The sequence below is a fragment of the Carex rostrata genome, chromosome 19 (assembly GCF_964058835.1).
Source record: "Carex rostrata chromosome 19, lpCarRost1.2, whole genome shotgun sequence".
NCBI classification, from domain to species: domain Eukaryota; kingdom Viridiplantae; phylum Streptophyta; class Magnoliopsida; order Poales; family Cyperaceae; genus Carex; species Carex rostrata.
This window is the reverse complement of record NC_135936.1, coordinates 1,103,571-1,126,322: the sequence shown is the minus strand read 5'-3', so window position 1 is coordinate 1,126,322 and position 22,752 is coordinate 1,103,571. Positions and strand designations below refer to the sequence as shown.

Sequence of the window (22,752 nt, the reverse complement as noted above, 5' to 3'; positions counted from 1 at the left end):
GAGGTCAAGTTACAACAATTTTTGAGATACAATAAGTTACCACAATCATTTTCTACATTTTCAAAGTTCAAATCGTCGATCCAAACCGTTAGATGTGATCTCTACAATAAAATATAAAATTTAATCTCTAAGTATATTTTATTGTAGATATCACATTTAACAGTTTGGTTCGACAATTTGAACTTTAAAAATGTAAAAAATAGTTATGGTAACTTGTTGTAAAAAGGGAGTTGTTTTCTTTTTCCGCATGAACGAAAAAAATTTCTTCCCCCAAAAGCCGACATTTTTATTTTTATCCAATTAAAAAATTATTTTAATAATAATAACCAAAGTTTAGTAATAATTTTAAAAATACCCCACCCGTGGAATTTTTCCACGGGTTGGAATTTTAATTCCATTTTTTTTTTATAAAACAGAAATTTGTTTTTATTTTTTATTTTTTGTATTGAAATATTAGAAATGTTGGATATATTTCTTTGAAAATAGATGGAATACAATATAATTTGATTTATTAGAAAGACTGTAACAAATAACCCGGATCAATATTTTTTAGGTCGGATTTTTCGCGGCTGTAAGAAAAATTAATATATTTTTTATGTGTTATTGGAAAAAAATAAAAATGCTTAGATTCTGAGTTATTGATCCCGGTTCAAAAGTCACTTGTGTAATCTAGAAAATATTGTGATCCTTCTAGGACATTTAATTTATGAAAAATTGTATCTATTTTTGAAAAAAAAAACAAAAACTTTAAGTTATTTAATAATTATTATTCAAAAAGAATTCTCAAAATAGATACATTTTTTTATAAATTAAATGTTCTAGAAGGATCACAATATTTTTTAGATTACATAGAAGTGACGTTTGAACTGAGATCAATAACTCAGAATCTAAGCATTTTTATTTTTTTCCAATAACACAGAAATATATTAATTTTTTTTACAGCCGCGAAAAATTCGGCCTGAAAAATATTGATCCGGGTTATTTGTTACAGTTTTTCTAATAAATCAAATTATATTGTATTCCATCTATTTTCAAAGAAATATATTCAACATTTCTAATATTTCAATACAAAAAATAAAAACAAATTTCTGTTTTATATAAAAAAAAATTGGAATTAAAATTCCAACCCGTGGAAAAATTTCACGGGTGAGGTATTTTTAAAATTATTACTAAACTTTGGTTATTATTATTAAAATATTTTTTTAATAGAGTAAAAATAAAAATGTCGGCCCCAAAAGCATGTCACCAAAAGGGCCAAAACAGAAAGGCCGTGTTTTACCAAGTGTATCCTTATTTTTTCCGAGTAGAATTACCTTATTTCAGTTTTCATTTATGGGAAGAGACATATTGACAATTAATTTATTTTGCCATCAAAATCCAAAAGCAAATTATAAGTCAACATTTTATCATTTGAATAGAGTTTGTATCAAATTTAATAGAATTTAAACAATTATACACTGGAGTAGTACGGTGAATTTAAACAATTATCATTTTATCCACTTGGAATTATAGCCCTTGATCTTCTGGTCACACTATGAAAATCCGTCCGATCACAATCATTTCAGCCGTGTGCCCACTTGGAATTTTGTGACCGTGAACAGATTTCCGAAGTCTGATTTTGTTGCATTCAAAATTTGTCAATTATGTTTCTCAAGTACTAATTATTAGAAACACAATGTTCATTTAAAAAATAATTGCAGGTCTAGTACGACTGATGATAGACTTTCGTGAAAAGACACAAATTTGATTTTCGAAATAAATATTTAAAAGATGGGATTCCGAGACCATCTTATTATTATTTTTTTGTTGTTGTTGTTGCACTTGCAGTTTCTTCTTAAAATCAATTCCTACAAAAGTTGAAACGTTCACGGGTAAATGACAAAAACAAATGGAACGCGTCAAGTTTATATTGGTTACTCGAAAAAAAAAGATGAGACCCAAAAGGCAAAAAGGTAAATCAGAAAAATTAGACTATAACATGGAACGTTCTAAACGAAGAAACTACGAATTTGTCAGATTGAGACCCGAAATTTTTAAATCTACCGTAATTCAAAAAAAGATAAACCAAAACAACACGAATTTTTGGAAGTTACAAAAATAGCATGGCCGCATTCTGTAGAAGCGGACACTTATTTGCGGGCCGCATCTAAGCAAAGCGGGTAAGGATTTTGGGCTGCATCTAGGCCCAGCGGCCGTGGCCGCATCTAGAGGAAGCGGTCACTCCCCCTCACCCTATAAATAGTGGTTGTTGGTGCCATTTTTTCTCACAATCTTTGTTTTTTCAATCCCTTCGAATTGGGTAATTTTCTTCTTCTTTCTAATTTAAATTTTTAGTTTAGATTAGGAGTAGGATTAGAGTTTATGATTTAGGATTTAAAATTTGTGATTTAGATATTGACCAAAATAAATATCGAATTATACCAAACTTAGTTATTAACCAAAATTAGTTATTGACCAAAATAAATATCGAATTGTACCAAAATTAGTTATATCTCAAAATAATTAGTTTACTTTACCAAAAGTACTTATTTTTACCATACCAAGTAAATTAGATCCAAATAAACAAATCTAATGAGACCAAAATATAAAATATAGCATGGCATATATGAGAGATATACCGTCTTCTAGTAGGGATGCACCTTCTTCTAGTCGAGGTGCAGCCCCTATATCCATTCCGTTTGAGATGTCACAGTACATCCAGGAGGCGTTGGCATCTGTGGTCCCCGGTATCCGGCACCGCACTGATCGGGTATCAGACTTTCTCTGGTACCCGAACGCGGAGCACCTTATCTTAGAGGCTGCCACTCGGATAAGTTTTATATCATTAATAAAATTATAATTTTATTTCTAATTTTATTTATATGAATATTTGAATGATCTGACCTTTTTTTAATTTAGGGACTAGATGCAGTTACGGTACGCCACAACAAGATGTGGCTTAAGTACTAGACGGCCTAGGACGGTACGTTGCGTGCCATGGGATTGTACTAGCTATCCCAGATGGCCGAGGAGAATACCGACGAGGGATTGTCATCTGGGCTCATTGAGTGATGGCGCCCCGAGACCCACTCATTTCATCTCCCCCACGTTGAGATGACAGTCACCCTACAGGATGTCAGCTGTCTATGGGGCATGACTACTGTCGGGGAGCCTGTGACAGGCGTCGAGTACAGGGATTTCAGGTCCTTATGCGAGGAGTTGCTAGGGATACCGCACGCTGATCTGTAGAAAGAGAAGAAGAAAGGCGCAAAGACATAGATCTCCTCCAGTATCATCAGCTTGGCTAAGCTGAGAGCCGCCTTCAAAGAGTTTCCAGCTCCTAGTAGTCGTCCTACTTATGTATGTAAATTTTATCTTATTTATTTATACAAAATTTAAGTTTTTTTCTAAAAAATATTCTAATTAAAATAAATAACAGGTCACCATTGATCAGCACCTGCGTGCATACATTCTGGAGATGATCACTTGCAAGTTGTTCCCTGATTCACATGGAGATCAAGTGCGGCTGTGCTATCTCCTGTTGCTGGCTGATTTGCCCAATGCGGGCAAGTACAATTTGGGGACTTTCGCGTGCTTGTATAGGTATGTGACTTGAAATTATTGTTAAAAAAATTTAATATGAAAAATAAGATCACTACACCTATTGTTAACACTAACATTGTATAGGGGTCTTAATCAAGCATGCCTGAAGAAGAACAAGACATTTATTAGACCATGCATGATGTTGCAGCATCGGTCCTGAGCGCATCTGATTGTTGGCCGTTTGACAATCACTTGCAAGACAGATGTGCCAGATTGGGGCACGCCGAGTCAGACACATGTCCTGCATACGCGCATAGGTATGACTATCCAAAGACCCATGTCGGGACACTCGGCATTAATCACTGGAGACAGGAGATCGACCATATCAGAGATAATCATGAGTATGTGACCTGGGAGCCATACAGAGAATATGTAAGTTCTTATTTTATTTTAAATTTGATCTACATAAATTTTGGAACTTGGATTTATTTGTGTTAGTTTGTTATAATCTAGAAGTCAATAATACGATAATTTATTATATAAAACTTTGTTCATGAATTGAGTGATTAATAAACTGTCATTTTGTTGCCTTGAATATTATTGCATTTATGAATCATTTCGAGTCAGTGACTGGAATTGTGAAACTTCATAATATAGATGATATATATTCTTAAAAGTCTCTAACCAATGTAATTAGCAGGAACACTAATTTACTGCTACAAGGTTAGCATGTGGATTAAAAGATTGTCAAATTTTGTGCTATAAATTGGCTCAAGATCGTAACTTGGCTCTGATACCATTTGTTAATCCTCATGTATATGCATAGAGCACGAATTTTTATTTAAATTAAGCTACCATTTGCAATATACCAAGATCTTGTGCTATAAATTGAACCTATTAACAATAGAGTTATAAATATTGATTTACCTCTTCTTGAATCGTATCAAGAAGGTAATCCTTGGCAGCGGTGGTTGCGAAAGGCGCTCTCCTTGCTTCTTCAGCTACACCCAAAGTCGAGTTCCTCTCCAATGGATTATGCCACAAGATTAACCAAGAGATTTATCATATATGCTAATATTTGTAGATCTCAAGTCTAATCAAACAAATCTACTCTTCAAATCTCTTCTTGAATTGATTTTTATGGAATTCTCAACACATGAGCCTATCTAAATAAGCAAGAGAAATTGAGAAAAAAACGTCCAAAAATTAGATGACAGAAAAGAGGCAATAGCGGCTAGGATTTTGGATCTTTTTTCTCATCCAATTTGACCCCCTTTATATAGATAAAGTCTAGGACAAATAATCCACATTTAACCATCAAAATGGGCCTCTTTTCTCATCAATTTTGGGCTGACCATTTATGGGCATTTAAACTTATTTTGCTCCATAATAATTCTTTCTCCTAATGCATAATTAGTTGGCCCAATTGTTGCACCAATTAATTGTACATCAAATTAATATAATTCTATAATTATATTAAGTATGTTGAGTTGAAATAAATTTTATTTATCATATAATAAAATTATTTCTTGATTAGACATTTATTTTAGTTTCATAAGATTATTTGAAATAATTAATTATAATGACATTTATAATTAATTCATTCAACAAACTAAAATAATGTAACTATGGTTAAGAGCTTGTTTAGCAATACCCTGGAGGATTTATGTCATGTTGGCCATAGAATTAAATTAGTATACTTAATTCTAATAATCACAAGCGGTATCTAGCAACACATTGTGACTCCCAATTAACATAATTAAATACTATACAAATATAGTATTTCATCCTACATAGAAAATATAATTTATATTGTTTAAATTCTTATGTCTCATGATATCAATATATAATCCAAGATTGGAATGTGTCATTCTTGCATATTATATATTTCTTGATATAGAGTTGATTGTATAAATAAATTTGCATGCAAACAATCCAACTCCATCAAGGGGCCCAGTTGATATCATTGCTCAACAAATAAATTGTGAGGGACATACTGATTTCTTGATGAACATCTTTTCCCCGCATAATTTATGAATGTTAAAATAGAATCTTTATAGTAGCCAGTTACGGACAACGTTATAAACTATTCATAACAAACACTCCTCATGTGAAAAAGGTGAAACATCTCAAACTTTAGAATTAAACACTTATGAAATAATTAATGACACATAACACAATCCATATAATTATTTCATTGGGTCAAGTCCTGTACTATGTTCAAATAACATACACTTATGCAATTAAGTTGGTAAGATATACCCATGACTTGTAGAACTTAATCATCGCTTAACTTGCATACTAATCTTATATGAATAATTAATGTTCCTTGCTAATTATCAAGATTATGGACTTTTAGAGTTATTATTGTCATTTAAATAAATGAAGCACAGAGATCCACAATTCAAGTCCTCAACTCAAATGATCTGTCAATAATAATCTCATGGAACAAATGATATAAAATCATCAATAACATAAACCAAAATGAGCCATCAAAAGATTCAAGAGGCTCAAGAACTTGATACGCAAATTGTTGTTGATGAAGTTCATGAACCTGAAGCACCAATTCCATGAAGGTCAACAAGAGTGAGTCGCCAACCAGAAAGGTACTTGGGATTTCACGAAATTCTCATGGTTGAAAATGAGGAGCCGTTGACATATAAGGAAGCGATGGATAGGCCCGACTCCAAGGAATGGCTTGAAGCCATGAAATCCGAAATGCAATCCATGTACGACAACAAGGTTTGGACCTTAGTTGATGTTCCTCAAGGAGTAAAGCCCATTGAGAACAAATGGATCTTTAAAAGAAAGATCGACATGGATGGTAATTTGACTATATACAAGGCACGACTTGTTGCGAAAGGTTATCGACAAGTCCAAGGTGTTGACTATGACGAAACCTTCTCGCCTGTTGCTATGTTTAAGTCAATTCGAATCATGTTAGAAATTGCCGCATTTTATGAGTATGAAATATGGCAAATGGATGTCAAAACTGCTTTCCTCAATGGAAATTTGGACGAGGATGTGTACATGACACAACCCGTGGGTTTTGAAGATCCAAGCAATGCTAGAAAAGTATGCAAACTTCAAAGATCCATTTATGGATTGAAGCAAGCATCAAGGAGTTGGAACAAGCGCTTTGATAAAGAGATTAAGAAATTGAGCTTTATTCAATGCGAAGAAGAACCTTGTATATACAAGAAATTCAGTGGGAACGTAGTCGTGTTTCTTGTCTTGTACGTCGATGACATACTCTTGATTGGAAATAGTATTTCTGAATTGAATGCTGTCAAGACCTCATTGAAGAATATTTTCTCAATGAAGGACTTGGGAGAGGCCGCCTACATCTTAGGTATTAAGATCTATCGAGATAGATCTAAGAGATTATTAGGCTTGAGCCAAAGTACATATATTGACAAAGTGTTTAAACGGTTCAACATGGTAGATTCCAAGAAAGGAAATCTACCTATGTCACATGGCATACACTTGAGCAAGGCTCAGTGTCCATCGAATAAAAAGGAACGTGAGGCAATGGCCAAGACGCCATATGCATCTGCCATGGGTTCAATCATGTATGCCATGTTATGTACTTGTCCCGATGTGTCTTATCCACTGAGTGTCACTAGCAGATATCAGTCGGATCCTGGACAAGCACATTGGACAGCAGTCAAGAACATCCTCAAATATCTTCGGAGAACGAGGGACAATTTTCTCGTCTATGGTGGTGAGAAGGATCTCGTTGTAACTGGTTACACAGATGCCAATTTCCAAACAGACCGAGATGACTCGAAATCTCAATCGGGTTTCATATTTCTCCTCAATTGTGGTGCCATAACTTGGAAAAGTTCCAAGCAAGAAACAGTGGCTGATTCCGCCACCGAGGCAGAATACATAGCCGCAAGCGAAGCAACAAAAGAGGGAGTTTGGATCAAAAACTTCTTGACCGAGCTAGAGGTGGTTCCAAGCATTTCAGGTCCAGTGGATCTCTACTGCGACAACACTGGAGCCATAGCTCAGTCCAAGGAACCGAGATCACATTCAAAATCCAAACATGTGTTACGACGATTTCACCTGATTCGAGAGATTGTGAATCGGGGTGTAATAAAGGTCAACAAGGTGGACGGTGCTGATACTGCGTATGTTAGGTAACAGGCCGTATGCTGAATTTGGGCTCAACTAGGCTCGTCCTGCTATAGGTAACAGGCCGAGAGATGACTGACTCAAAGAGATCAAGGGATGATCTCGGATCCCGAATCCCGGAGGTTGATCGATTACCTCGGAGATAAGGGAATAGACCCCGGAGATATCGTACTCTGTCCTATCTGATATCTCGGAGTATGAAAAAAGGAGTAAGTGTCTAAGTAGGTAAGTGTGTAAGATAGTGATGGTGTCTCACTGTGTTCGCCCTTTTCCTGTGAAAGGAATGGCCTTATATAGCATTCTCTACGTGCCGCCTTCCCCTTGCCAGGGTAAGGCAGAACGTGAATCAGTTATGCGGTTATGCAAGCGTGGCCATTTATGATCGTGTGATCGTGGCAGTTAGGAAGACGAGGTCAGTAACCGGCGTGGCTACCAGTTATAAGTGGTTATTTGGCTCAATGGAGCTTTTGGGGCTTTTATCCCCCTAGGCGTAGGTTGTCTAAGCCGTTTATTGGGCCAGTTTATTATGGGCCTCAATCGTGGACTTTGCATTATATCCCGGGTTGGCCTCGCAGAACGAGGTCCTAATCCCGGCCTAGTTCATGGCCCAGATTGAAGCTATGTGGGCCACGGAACATGGCCCTATCATTAGCCCCCGAAGTCAAAAGATATCACCTATGGATGCTTTTGACTTGAAGCTATTTACGAACACTAAGGCCTAAAGATAAAGTATCTCGGGATGAAAAACATTTCGCTTAAAGATAAATTATCTCGGGATGAGTAATAAAACATTTCTTACTACTTTTCCTACCATACATTTATTGACTACTTGTGAACACAACAAGTTACAATAGACCCCTAAGTCGGAGAAGCTTATTCGGAATTGGACTGCCATTGTTTGTATTTCCTTTTCGGAGTATATCATCGTTTGGATAAATATTTCGCACAGGGCTGGCAAAAGAATGTTCGCCACCTCGGGTCATCCTTATCCTTTGGTAGGTATTCCATTATACACGGGGGATGCCATGCTTCTTTACATTCCAAGCATGTGAACATTTCTTGTCGTTTCTCATACTGTTGGCACGTCGGATAAAAATCTACCTTATCTCGGGAAGAAACGCTGTTGTCCGAATTTTGTCCGAGGTGGGTACTAATAGCGTTTTTTCTGAGTTTTGCGGCATGTGTCCGATGTTTTCAGATTATATATAACCGTACGTATAGACGCGGTAAATTTATTATGCTATCGTTCTATACACGGTAAACGGTAAATTTATTATTATACTCGGATTCCGTCATTCGATACGCGGTAATGTTATTAATATACTCGGATTCCGTCGTTCGATACGCGGTAAATTAATTAATTTTTTTTTTTTTTGGCGAATGAAAATAACGTTGGATAAGTCGGAGGAAATGGAATCTGTATGATTCGTTATGCACCTCGCGGTAGAGCCCCCGAGGTACAAACATGAGAATGAAAAAGCAAAATAATTCATTCATAAATTGATACACTGGATAGGGTCATATTAGTCTACAACAAAAGTAAAAAGAGTGATGCTCCGCATGCATTTCGGTTTCCATGCTCGGCAAAGAGTCGCGTGTGATGTCGCTTTTGCACAACAACAAACATCACACCCGACGGGATGAGCCTAACAGGGGAAGGAAGCATGTAAGCTTGTTATCCCTCCAGGAACCAGACTCGTGGGGGAGGTGGGCATTGCCACAGGAAATGTCCCGGCTTGCGGGGGTCCTCCCTGGCGATCCACTTCAAGCACGAGGTATGGGCCCTTTTCCCACAATACCAACAAGATGGTAATCGGGTCCCCACATCCAACTTCTTGCATACTTCGCAAGTTAGAAGGGGAACTCCATACACATCTCTCGGTCCGGCGTGCAGGAGGTCACCTTCGTCCGAACTACTTTGCTCTAGTTCGGTCCAATTAACGGCGTCCTCCTCACGGGGTTGTCCTAAGTTGATTCCCATCTCGAGGAGGTTACCTAGGGTGAGGTTCTCGTTATCGATAACCCATTCTAAAGTCTCAGAGTCCCAAAATTGTAATAACCCCTTTTTAATTTCCGGGGTTATTCGGGCCCTAAGTCCTGAGTGGGGTAAACTGGAAGAAGAGGTATGGGGAAGCCGCGAGGTAGAGCCCTCGGGCTTTGTCTCAAGCAACTTACGTTTAAGGGCTGCTCGTGTAAGCGGCATGGTGGGTATTTTTCTGAGATGAGGAAAGGAAAGATGAGTTGGGACATGCGTCTACTTTGCGCAATGTGAGGGTATTTATAGGTGGAAGCGTTATGATAATAGTAATAAATGTAGTGGGTCCCAGAAAAACCCTCGTGCCTCGGTAAGGCGAGGCGTCGTCATATTTGACCGGACTTGACGAGAACCTTCAAGTTCCCGAGGCGGCGTCATTTAATCGATGCGACAGCGTCGCACATTTTCGAGATTTGACTGAAACGCCAGTCAGAGGATATTAAATGTTCTCGGAAATCGAAGCGTCATTATTTTCCAAAATACAGGAAATGGAAAAATATAGGTAATTAAATCATTAGGGCAAAATAAAAACGTGAAATAGGAGATGAATCCTTTCATACAACCCTTAGTAGAATTACATCAAAGCAAAATGTAGCATCCCTATGGTGCATACATCGGGGGGAAGGAAAGAAAACAAAAGATTCATAACCTCCTACAATTAGTCAAGACTGTAAGGAGGGAAAATGTGATGCTGGGAGATGCAAGTCGGGCACAGAAAGGTATCAAAGCGGATGTCAGTCCTGTCCCGGGGTAGTTGATCAGAAACGCATCCGGGATGGAAGCTTTTCTCACACCCGTCGCATGTAAACATGTCCAAATAATGCCCTCTCAGGGCACATGACGCGCACTTGTTCTGGGACATCGGATCCGTCACATCCGAGGTAGTACATCGCAGTGGTTCTCCTGCCCGGGAAGGATCTGTCGGGATACGGGCCGGCTTATTCTGATTATGCGACGTCGCCAATTCAGAATGTCCAATCTCGCATAATACGTTGAAAGCCCGTTGGCAGTTTACGGCACCTTCTTCAAGGACAAGATCAAAGAATGTCTTCCACCTTCCCAAGTCGTTGGGTTGGGGGTTGAGGTCCCTCATCTCGCACACGTGTATTCCGGATGGGCGAAGGGTTGAGTCGGATTCGACTGAGGAAGACAGGCGTATATAACCTTGGTTCGTTGGGAACCCAAAGGACGCGTGAGGTGGTCTTCATCCAATCAGGCGTCAGTCAAACTTATCAAACGGCGCGAAACGTAATTCGAGGAAGGGTCATTATTGCTATTGCATCGACGAGTTAAGAAGTGCCACGTGTCAGCTGTCAGTAATGACACTGATGGGACAGGCATACGCCAAGTTCACCGCGAAGACGCCATACTTTTCTGACCCTTGGAGTTTGCGCCCAGTGTGCATAGCGCGACTATATATATAGTATCACACCCCCTCTCAAAGGTCATTTTATGATCTTGCGTAGGTTTAATCTCGGAACCTCTCCTTGTGAAATCCAGCGTACGTACATCGCGTGAAACGTTTAATCCCGGATCGAAATCGCCTGAGGTAAATCTTTCTGTATTAACTCCTGTTTTATAGTTTTAGCTTGGGTAGTGGTTACGGTTGATTAGCGAGCTCAGTATACTTGCCCCGGCTTACCTAGGGATTGTAAAAGCACGTTTGACCCTCAGTACCTCAAAGTAAACCCATTCCTCTGTTGTTGTCTTATAACCCAGTGCTATGGCTGGTACATCTGATAGTCCCTGTTGTCGGCCGACCATGGAAGTCGACCCTGAGCGGGGCGTAAACCCAGAGTTACCTCGCCCCCGTTATGGCGGCGGGAAAGGTCCAATGATACCTCCTCCTCACCCCTTGCGAGGTCAGGTGAGGGAAGCTCGTAGTGGTACGAGTTCCGAGGAGGATAGCGAAGCAACCACTTCGGGTAGCTCAAATTCTTCGGAAGGAGATGAGGACATAAGTCCGGAATTTGAGGAACATCATGGCGGGGAAGGGGGAGAACCGGAAGAGTCGGAACCCCCTCGTAAGAAGGTTAAGTTATCCGCTGAGGCCTCTTCTAGCAAGGCCTCGAAAAAGAAGGATCTGGATTTTGTTGCTCGCCCAGGGCACTCCAATGACCTCGTTTTTCTTGAATCGGCCAAGATTAGTTCTAAGGCAGAGGTAAGGGCGGAGAGGTACTTGGATGATTTTTACAAAGCCCTCGTCCCCGAGGAGCAGAGGGCAGAATTCCCTCGGGACAAGGTTCGTTTTACTGTCCCCGGCCCAAATGATCGGGCTCATGACTCTGAGAAAGGGGTCGTTATCTACTGGAAAATGCCCCACTGCGGCTTCAAATTACCGTTGTCACCATTTGTCAGGAGGCTGCTAGCCAACCTCGATGTCGCTCCGGCACAAATCCCGACCGCGGCTTGGTGTTACATCGCTAGCTTCGAAGAAATGTTCAAGCAATTCCCTTCTGAACTTGGAAATCACAGACCGACTGTCCCCGTATTCTGGACTTTCTTCAACCAAATGTGGATGAACGGTTGTTATGTCGGGATAAGGAAGCGAAATCCCAGCCCTTGTCTGTTTGACACTGCGAGGGCTGCGAAATGGAACAAGTTTGACGACTGGAATCACGCGTGGGTGTACCTGGATAACCCGAATGAGTTGGACAGCTGGCGGGGTGTGCGGACGGAATGGAGACCTTTGGAGAAGCTTCTTCGACTCTCCAAAAAAGCTAAGAAAGAGGCAATGGAGTCGGTGTTCTCTCTCTCTCCTGCCGACAAGGTCCGAATGGACCTCGTTACTGCCTTTGTTAAATGTTAGTGCCCCCTTCGTTTCGTACCAAGTCTGTAGGTATTTGCATATCATTTACTGTTATCATCTCATCATGCTCTTATCATTTATCCTCCCTCTTTCCTCTTTGTTTATGTTTGCAGTGTTTGGAAGTATGCGCCCTGCGTACCAATTCAAATCCCCGCTCCCACTACCACTTGACCCAGCGAACAAGTTGTTTGCCGGAGCTGTGAAGGATTCTTCTCGGACGGCTCCCAAAGCTTCGTCATCGACCCCGAGTGCTGCCGCTTCAGAGCCAAAGGACGGGCGAGGTTCGTCTCCCCGGGCTCCTGTCCCAAAACATAGTGCAGCGGAGAAAGAAAAGGGGGCTGCCACCGAATCCTCCAAGAAGAGAAAATCCTCTGAGGATCCCACCACCAAGAGGTCTTTGCCGAAGCGTCTCCCAACTACTTTGACTTTAACCCAGGGTACTCCGGGGAAGAGCCCTATTTCGGCTCCCATCGGGGCGGGTCGACTCCCCGCGTCTTCTCTCTCTCCTGAAGATTACCTTGCGGAGCTGCCTGAGGAACTCGGGGAAGAGTTTCGCAAGCAACTCCAAGCGATCATCCCTGACACCGAGAAGGGGAAGGGAACGGTGTGGAAGACTCACCTTCCCAAGGGGTATCCCGATAGTCTGGGAGTTTATTTTCCGGGGTACACCGATATGCAGTGGAACCTAACCCCTACTGATGAAGAGCGCGCGAGGTTCGCGCGGGAAGCTTTTCGAGTGACCTCCTCTTTGGAAGAGCGGTGACTGGTCGAGCTAGATCCTCGGGCCGCTCTCGGCATGGCAATGTATTATAACCATCATGCCGGGGTTATCAATGGGTGTTTGTGGGATAAATTCGAGAAGGAGGCCCTTCAGCTCGAGGCCCCAAAGCCTGGTGTTCCTCATTCTATCTCGGCTGTTATCGAAAGGGATTTTTACAAGGAGCAACTGCTCAGCCGGAACTGCCTGGCCAACATCAGGTTGGAGGAGATTCGCTCCTACAAGAGGGAAATTGAAAACTTTAAAGGGACCCTCCAGAAGCAGCAAGCCGCGCTGACCCAGAAGGAGGGAGAGGTCGCGAAGGCCTGCTCCAAGATAGCCGAATTAGAGAGGGAGGTGGCTATCCGTGATGGAGAGTTGGGTAAGATGAAGGAAAGCGCCGCACGTTGGGAGGAAGAGATATCCCGGAAAATATTGGATGAGTTTCTGAGTAGTAGAGCCTTCACTGATGCTGCTAGGGCTGCTACAGCCAATCTGACGAAATCGGCCATTTACAAAGAACTGAAAAGGTTGAGCAAGATTTACCCCTTCGATCCCCGCCGTTGTGGTTTTGTGCATATAAAGAAAGAAGATAGCTACGCCTGTACTCTTCCCGGGTTCACTTGGGACAAGAAGAAAGACAAGATGCGAAACCCCTTAGGGCAGGTGGTGAAACCCTTGGAGCATTTTTTCAGTGCCGACCCCTGCAGCATTGCTTGTCCTTGGAAGGGCGTCTTTCAATGGCCCGTGGATGTTAACGATCCAAGCGCTGGATGGATGCAGGAAGAGATGCCGGTCGAGCAGGAATGCGCAGAAGCAGTTCAGGGGGATGAACAAGGAGAGGACCACGGTGAGAAGGATCCCACGGATCCTATCAGTTCTTCCGCTCAACCTAATGAGGGGGATCCTATCCCGCCCGGGGACCCCGTCGTAGGATTGGAAGCTCATCCCGTTATCCCTCCCGAAGAGGCGACCACGTTACCAGCCATTACTACCGAAGAAGAATCGGTAGTTGTCGTTGCGGAACCTCTTGGGGAGGATACCTCTCCCATTCATTCTTCTGCTCCTTAACTATGTAAGTCGTTTCCGATAAATTTCGTTGAAGTATACGCTAAACACTGTTTTTCTGATCTTATTTTACTATGATTATACAGGTCTACTGGAATGTTTTCGACTGGTCGGAACGGGTGTTTGCCGAGGAGTTGCTGGAGTTATGTTCCATTTCTTATTTTTAAATTTGAAAGTCGTTTGAAGCCCCCGGGATGTGGGGGTAGTAACAGAATTTGTTGTAATAACTAAACATGGCCTTCCTGCTAGGAAGGTATAACAGTTGTTTGCGAAATTATTCCCCGGGTTATGGGGATGCAATAGATATTTATGTAACTTATTACCTTTGTGCTTGCTGCTTGAAATGGTGCTGTATTGCTTGTTTTTTTATCAGTAAAGGGGAAATACTTCTCTTTCCCATTTGCTTTTACCTTGATCCCGATGATGTGTCGCTTTGTGCTTTGTAGTGTAGAGGAACGGTACTGATCGTGTTGATCCGCGAAGTTGCTTTAACGTCGAAAGAGCATTCGCCTTTGGCGGGGCTCGAGGTCTGTTCTGCGGCTATGGTCTTAATGCTGTAATCTTGTTCTATATATATATATATATATATATATATATATATATATATATATATATATATATATATATTTTTTTTACTTTCACTTTTAGTACACGAGGTCTGATCCGTCGCCCCTTGGGCTTTCGATATTTACAGACCTCGTCGTAGTATATGTTGCGAGGTTCAATTCGTCGCTTATAGAGCTTTTGTTGTTTATGAACCTCGATATTATTTAGTGCGCGAGGTCCGATCCGTCGCCCCTTGGGCTTTCGTTATTTACGGACCTCGGCGTAGTATATGGTGCGAGGTTCAATTCGTCGCTTATAGAGCTTTCGTTATTTATGAACCTCGATATTATTTAGTGCGCGAGGTCCGATCCGTCGCCCCTTGGGCTTCCGTTATTTACGGACCTCGGCGTAGTACATGGTGCGAGGTTCAATTCGTCGCTTATAAAGCTTTCGTTGTTTATGAACCTCGATATTATTTAGTGCGCGAGGTCCGATCCGTCGCCCCTTGGGCTTCCGTTATTTACGGACCTCGGCGTAGTACATGGTGCGAGGTTCAATTCGTCGCTTATAAAGCTTTCGTTGTTTATGAACCTCGATATTATTTAGTGCACGAGGTCCGATCCATCGCCCCTTGGGCTTCCGTTATTTACGGACCTCGGCGTAGTACATGGTGCGAGGTTCAATTCGTCGCTTATAAAGCTTTCGTTGTTTATGAACCTCGATATTATTTAGTGCGCGAGGTCCGATCCGTCGCCCCTTGGGCTTTTCGTTATTTACGGACCTCGGCGTTTACTCATATTCAAAACCTTATGGTTTAAATCGTCAACTCATAAATAAACAAGATCGAAAAATACAAAGTACGGCACACGATGCCTATCACCTATGAAGGCCCAAGATTAGGCATACATCCCCTTAAAAATAAGAAAGAAGGTAAACAAATGCAAAAAGCTAAGAAGATACAACGAAGTAATCGTGGACTACGATATATTTCGATATGGTGCAATTCTAGATGTAGAACTTGCGAAGATGGATTGCATTCCATGGTCGGACGAGGTTTCGTCCTTCCATGTCTTCTAACTCATATGCCCCTTTCCCTCGCGAGCATACGACCCGGTAAGGGCCTTCCCAATTGGGTCCGAGCTTGCTGACATGCTTTCCTGAGGCTTCAACCTTCTTTAGCACTAGGTCCCCTGGTGAAAAGTCTCGAGGTATCACTGTCCTGTCAAATGCGCGCTTAATGCGTCTCTGGTATTCCTCTGTGCAGATTCTTGCTTGCTCCCTTACTTCTGTCACAAACTCCAAGTCAGTGGCACGGGCGTCTTCATTGTCGGATGACGTATAGGACATCACTCGAAGGGAAGGCTGAAGGAGTTCTATCGGGGTGACAGACTCCATTCCGTACACAAGGTAATAAGGACTCTGTTGTGTAGCTTCTCTGGGTGTGGTGCGGTATGCCCATAGTACTTGATCAAGCATGTCGGGCCAATTCTTTCGGTTGGCCGCCACCTTCTTTTTCAGGCCGTCTAGAATTGTGCGGTTGGTTACCTCCGCGAGCCCGTTGCTGGCGGGGTGGCTAACACTTGCGAAGTTGTTGTGGATGCCAAGGTTGGCGAGAAAGTCCATCGTGATGGCCGCATTGAATTGTGTCCCGTTGTCGGAGATGATGGCATGGGGTATGCCAAAACGACAGATGAAATTTCGCCAAATAAAGTTTTTGCTGCTGCTGCTGTGATCTCGGATAGGGCTTCTGCTTCTACCCATTTGGTGAAGTATTCCACCGCGACTATAATCCATCTTTTATTTTGCGAGGCCTTCGGGAATGGTCCGACGATATCGATCCCCCAAAGGTCGAAAGGCCATGCCCCCGAAATAGAAACTTGGTCGTATGGGGGAATGTTGCTAAGCCTGCAATGGAATTGGCATTTGCTGCATTTGCGGACTAAGTCCGCGGCATCTTGTTGCATGGTTGGCCAGTAAAATCCAGCTCGGATGGCGCGCTTGGCGAGGGTCTTGGCGCCTTGATGGCTCCCGCATAATCCGTCATGAATATCCAGCAAGATCCGCTTCGCTTCATCTTCCGGTAAACATTTGAGCCAAGGTCGGACATATCCTCGTTTATAGAGGCAACTTTTAAAGATGGTGTATAGGGGTGCTATCCTCTTAAGGCGCCGAGCTGCTAGCGGATCCTCTGGTAGTGCACCCGAGGTTAGGAACGAGAGCATTGGTGTCATCCAGGTTTCCTCAGTTTCCGTCATTAACACTTCGCGGCTCGCTTCCCCTATGCTCGAAGCGGGAACTTCCATTACTATGACTGGTTTGTCTCTGTCGAGATTTCCTGCGGCCCCGAGTTTGGATAATGCGTCGGCTTGGTTGTTTTGCGTCCGCGGGACATGTCGTAGTTGAACTTCGTCAAAATGCTTCTTTAGATTGTGGAAATGCTCATGGTATTTACGCAGCTTGTCATCGATCGTTCGGCATTCTTCGTTGAGTTGTCGCACTGCTAACTCAGAGTCGCTGTGCAGGCAGATTTCTCGAGCACCAACCTCTTGAGCGAGTCTCAAACCCGCGATTAGTGCTTCGTATTCCGCCGTGTTATTGGTGACCGGAAATTGAAAATGCAATGCATAATTCAACAAGTCTCCTCGTGGTCCGATCATGGATACTCCAGCCCCTGCCCCTTGTAGCGAAGAGGCTCCATCCACGTATAGTTTCCATTGCCCTTCCAATCCCGCGGGCGCGCCGGAGTACTCGGCTATGAAATCGGCGAAAATCTGGGATTTGAGGGAGCTCTGAGGGTGGAAAGAGATGTCGAACTCAGATAGTTCTAGTGCCCAGACCAGTAAGCGTCCGGATGATTCGAAATTCGCGAATGCCTTTTTTAACGGTACTCCCGTGTATACTTTGATTAGGTGGGATTGGAAGTATGGTCTGAGTTTCCGACCTGCCTTGACAAGGGCGTACGCGGCTTTCTCAATGTGGGTGTATCTTGTTTCCGCATCCCGCAAGACGTGGGATACAAAGTAAATAGGCTTCTGTTCCCGACCTTCTTCCCTTACTAACGCGGCACTTACGGCGTGTCATGTTGTTGCGAGGTACAATACTAGGGATTCCCCTGGTGAAGGTCGGCTAAGACATGGAGGGTTGGCGAGGTATTCCTTGACTTGTTGGAAAGCTGAGGCGCACTCTTCTGTCCATTCGAACCTCGCGGACCGTCGCATCGCTTTAAAGAATGGGAAGCACACGTCGCCCGACCGTGCAATGAACCTATTGAGTGCGGCTAACCTCCCCGTCAATGTTTGGAGCTCTTTCAAATTTTTGGGAGGCTTCATGTCCAATATTGCTTGAGACTTAGAGGGGTGGATTTCTATACCTCGCATTGAAACCATGAATCCTAAGAACTTACCCCCTGTTAGTCCGAAAAAACTCTTCTTGGGGTTGAGCTTCATATCCGCCTCGTTCAATGTCGCGAATGCCTCCTTAAGGTCCTCGATATGCTTTATTTCGGACATACTTTTTATGAGCAAATCATCTACGTAAGCTTCCATATTACGCCCAATCTGCTTAGCAAACACCCTATTGACCATATGCTGAAACGTAGCTCCGGCGTTTCGCAGGCCGAAGGGCATCATCTTGTAACAGTATAATCCGGAATGTGTCGTGAACGCAGTTTTCTCCTCGTCTTCTTCGCTCATTCGTATCTGATTATATCCCGAAAAGGCGTCCATGAAACTCAAGAAAGCATGGCCCGAGGTAGAATCTACCAATTGGTCAATCTTGGGTAGCGGGAAAGGGTCTATGGGGCACGCCTTGTTCAAGTCTGTGTAATCAATACACATCCTCCAGTCTCCGTTAGATTTTTTGACCAGAACAGGGTTAGCTGTCCATTCCGGGCAATCGACATTTCGGATCACTCCTGCATCGAGCAGTTTTGCCACTTCTTTTGTGACAGCCATTCGCCGTTCTTCCCCCATGTTGCGCTTCTTTTGGCGTACCGGCTTAGCTTCCGGTTTTACATGCAGTTTGTGCTCGGCAATATGCCGCGGGATTCCGGGCATGTCGGCGGCGGTCCAGGCAAACACGGCTTGGTTTTCTTGAAGGAAAGCGATCAACTCGTTTCTGGCTTCCCCCTGAACTGCTTTTCCTATGTTGACGAGTTTTCCTTTCCCCACTTCGATCTGTTCTATCTCGTCTGTCAGCTCCAATTGGGTTTTGGATTCGGTGCCGTCCACAGGGTCTAGTGGGAATTCAATGCCCGGCGGCATAAAGTCTGCGCTGGGCCTAAACTTAATTTCACTTGGCGATGGGTTCCCCGCAAGCTTCTTGTCTACTTGGTGCACTGCTCCCTTGTGTTGGGAAATAGAAGTGAAGTAACATTCTCGGGCTATGCACTGTTGCCCGCATTCTTCCCCAATGCCCTGATCCGTATAGAATTTGATTTTTAGGTGGGGAGAAGATATGATCGCACCTATTCGGTTTAAGGTTCCGCGCCCGAGTATCGCATTGTACGCCGAGGGGGCGTCGACAACCAGAAAATCTACCATTGTTTCAACGAATCTATGCCGGGTACCAAAGGCGACTTTAAGCCGCACCATGCCTTTTGGTCGCAAAGTATCGCCCGTGAAACCAATCAACGGTGTGGTGACTTTTTGGAGCATCTCGGATTTTAAGTCCATTTCTTTGAAGGCGGGAAAATACAAGATATCTGCGGAACTACCAGTATCGATCATGATTCGTCGAACCCGGTGTGTACCAATTTTCAAACTGAGAACGATCGGGTCGTCGTGCGGCCCGATTATATTCCCTTGGTCTTTTTCCGAAAAGGAGATTTCCTCATCAGTCCGAGGTCTCTTTCTGTCGGAAGGTACATCCGAGACTAATACCGTCGGGAACTGCCTGGCCTTGTCTCGAGGTAGACGCTTACGCACGGTGTGTATGCTTCCTCCACTAATCATGTTTATTACCGGGCTCGGCGGTCTCGCGGGCTGACGAGGCCTCTCATTACCGTTGTCTCTATTAACTCCTTCTGGCCTTCTATCCTCAGGTTCTCGTCGGTAAGGTATCTTCTTCTTAAAATCCCGTGCCCGGCCGTTGTACTGCCACATGTACTTCTTATAGAAGTCAGGGTTGATAAACTCAGTCAATTTCCCTTCGCGAGCCAGTTTTTCCAGCACGTCCTTGAGCTGGAGGCAGTCGCCCGTGGAATGGCCGTCAGAGTTATGGTACAGGCACCGTTTGTTGATGTCTCGTACTTCGAACAAATCTCGGGGCAACGGGGGCGGCAGCTCAAACCTTTCCCTTACAATGTGGAACATCTCGTTTCTCTTTCTGACGAAGGGGGCATAGCGGGTAAAATGCGGACGGTATCTCTCATCGCCCAAATCCCTTCGTCCTTCGTCTCGTTCTCGCGGAAATCTCCGGGGGGGGTTCTGACCGTTTGGTCTTTCTTTCTTCGGCCTATCAAGTGCGACTATCTTTCGGGGGGAGCGAGACCTCAACCGCTCGGATCCATCTTCATCTTCTTCAGCCCGGATGTACCCTTCCGCGAAAGCTGCGAATTCCATGAGGGTCTTGACATTCTTGCGGCACGCGTCGTACCTTAGGGTGCCGGGACCACCCTTACGAAGTCCTTTCTTAATCGCAGCCACGGCAAACTCCTCATTCAGGTTTTGGATCCTTCGTGATTTCTGTATGAAGCGATTGACAAACGTCCTGGTTCTTTCCCCCGGCTCTTGTACGATATCCAAGAGCATCTCACAAGTTACCTGAGGGGGTTTGATGACGGTGTATCGCTCTAGAAAGCGCTTGGCGAGATGTTTGAACTTTCTGATGGATCCCCGGGGTAATCCCATGTACCAATCCCATGCTTCACCCGATAGACACGTGGTGAAGACTCTGCAGATGATCGGGTCTGTGGCTCCAACGAGGCGAAGCCGTTCTTGAAAGCTATGCACGAAATTGTGGGGGTCCTGCGTATCTCCGCTCCCTCGAAAATTTGGCAATGTAGCAGGATACTTGAAGTCCGCCATAGATGCCTGGTAAATATACTTAGAAAGCGGCCCCTTGTTGACGCCGAAAGGTTTATCGCACTCCGTGTTCCTTCCGACTTCCATCCCAGCCAATTCCCGAGCGACTCCCTTCTTTACTAGATCCCGGATCGTCGCCATGTCGACAACTGTTGAATGATTCTGGGGCGGAGTGAGTTGACGGCGGTTACCGCGGAAAGTAGCGGAAGGTCCTCGGTAGGAACGTCGGGTAAGAGTTGGTCCTCTCTTAGGTGCGGTACTACCTGTGTCCGAGGTGTCCTCCCCAGTGTTATAACCTTCCTTTTCGCTTTCTTCGGACCTGTCTTCGCTCCAGTCTGTGTCTTGTTCATCGTCGCCGTCGGTATCACTGTCTCCTCCACCGTCTTCCTTGGTCCGGGCTTCATGCCCTCCCTCGTCCTGAGACTGTTCTTGATCGAAATCTGATAGGAGGTTGCGCCCCGTCACCACCGGTAGCCCCCTGGCGGGGTCATTATCCACTCGATCCTTACGGAGGATGTTGGTCGTTGGGTGACCGGGTTGTGAAGGAGGTAGCGCGGCAAAAGGATAAGGGGTCGCCATTGGACCCGGCTGCAGGGTAGGATCAGCGGGAGGGGTCACGTAATGGTAGTGGTAAGGAGAGGGATACCAAGGCAAATAAGGATGAGGGGGAAGCCAAGGCGGCATATTCCCCTGGGGTGTATCGGCCGTTTTACGAGGTGTGGGTTTCACTTTCACTCTTCTCGAACGGCGGGTAGGGTTGGCTTCCCGAGAATGACCCCCAGGGTGGGTCGCTCCATCTTTTGGTCGATCCGGGTTATGGACAGGGACGATTACCCCGGGCCCCGCGGAGGGGTCCCTTTCCCCTGCTGGGGGGTCGGCCACCTTGGGAAGGGGGGCAACATCACCCTGAGTGGACTCCGGCATCTTCGAAATGAGATCAGAAAGCCGGTTAAGGTCGTCAGTGTGAGTGGGTGGTTTGCGTGTGTTAGTAGTCATGTCGCTCTTTGGTAAGGAGGGCCCCACGGTGGTTGATACTGGGTATGTTAGGTAACAGGCCGTATGCTGAATTTGGGCTCAACTAGGCTCGTCCTGCTATAGGTAACAGGCCGAGAGATGACTGACTCAAAGAGATCAAGGGATGATCTCGGATCCCGAATCCCGGAGGTTGATCGATTACCTCGGAGATAAGGGAATAGACCCCGGAGATATCGTACTCTGTCCTATCTGATATCTCGGAGTATGAAAAATGAGTAAGTGTCTAAGTAGGTAAGTGTGTAAGATAGTGATGGTGTCTCACTGTGTTCGCCCTTTTCCTGTGAAAGGAATGGCCTTATATAGCATTCTCTACGTGCCGCCTTCCCCTTGCCAGGGTAAGGCAGAACGTGAATCAGTTATGCGGTTATGAAAGCGTGGCCATTTATGATCGTGTGATCGTGGCAGTTAGGAAGACGAGGTCAGTAACCGGCGTGGCTACCAGTTATAAGTGGTTATTTGGCTCAATGGAGCTTTTGGGGCTTTTATCCCCCTAGGCGTAGGTTGTCTAAGCCGTTTATTGGGCCAGTTTATTATGGGCCTCAATCGTGGACTTTGCATTATATCCCGGGTTGGCCTCGCAGAACGAGGTCCTAATCCCGGCCTAGTTCATGGCCCAGATTGAAGCTATGTGGGCCACGGAACATGGCCCTATCAGGTGCCGCGAACACAGCTGATCCTCTAACAAAACCTCTAACTCAAGCCGCACATGAGATGCACACATCATCTATGGGTATTAGACGCATGAGTGATTGGCTTTGAGTGTATTTTATTTTGAGGTTTATGAGCATTAGATATGTGTATTTTGATATTACATGTT

General features: G+C 44.1%; 1 protein-coding gene across 1 annotated transcript; it reads right to left on the bottom strand.

Moving 5' to 3' along the window:
• Window positions 1-16,418: 16,418 nt before the first annotated feature.
• LOC144571912 (uncharacterized) lies at window positions 16,419-21,896 on the bottom strand. The gene is made up of 2 exons (XM_078321307.1): window positions 18,160-21,896; window positions 16,419-17,862 (listed from the first exon to the last, which is right to left on the bottom strand). The coding sequence occupies exons 1-2, from the start codon at window positions 21,894-21,896 to the stop codon at window positions 16,419-16,421; spliced, it is 5,181 nt and encodes a 1,726-aa protein (XP_078177433.1).
• Window positions 21,897-22,752: the final 856 nt, after the last annotated feature.

Bases quoted from the DNA above. Each gene is read 5' to 3' on its own strand.
- LOC144571912 (XM_078321307.1), bottom strand. From the start codon at position 21,896: ATGACTACTAACACACGCAAACCACCCACTCACACTGACGACCTTAAC. The intron at 17,863-18,159 runs GTTAGCCGCACT...TGCGGAAACAAG, and splicing joins CTCCAAACATTGACGGGGAG to ATACACCCACATTGAGAAAG.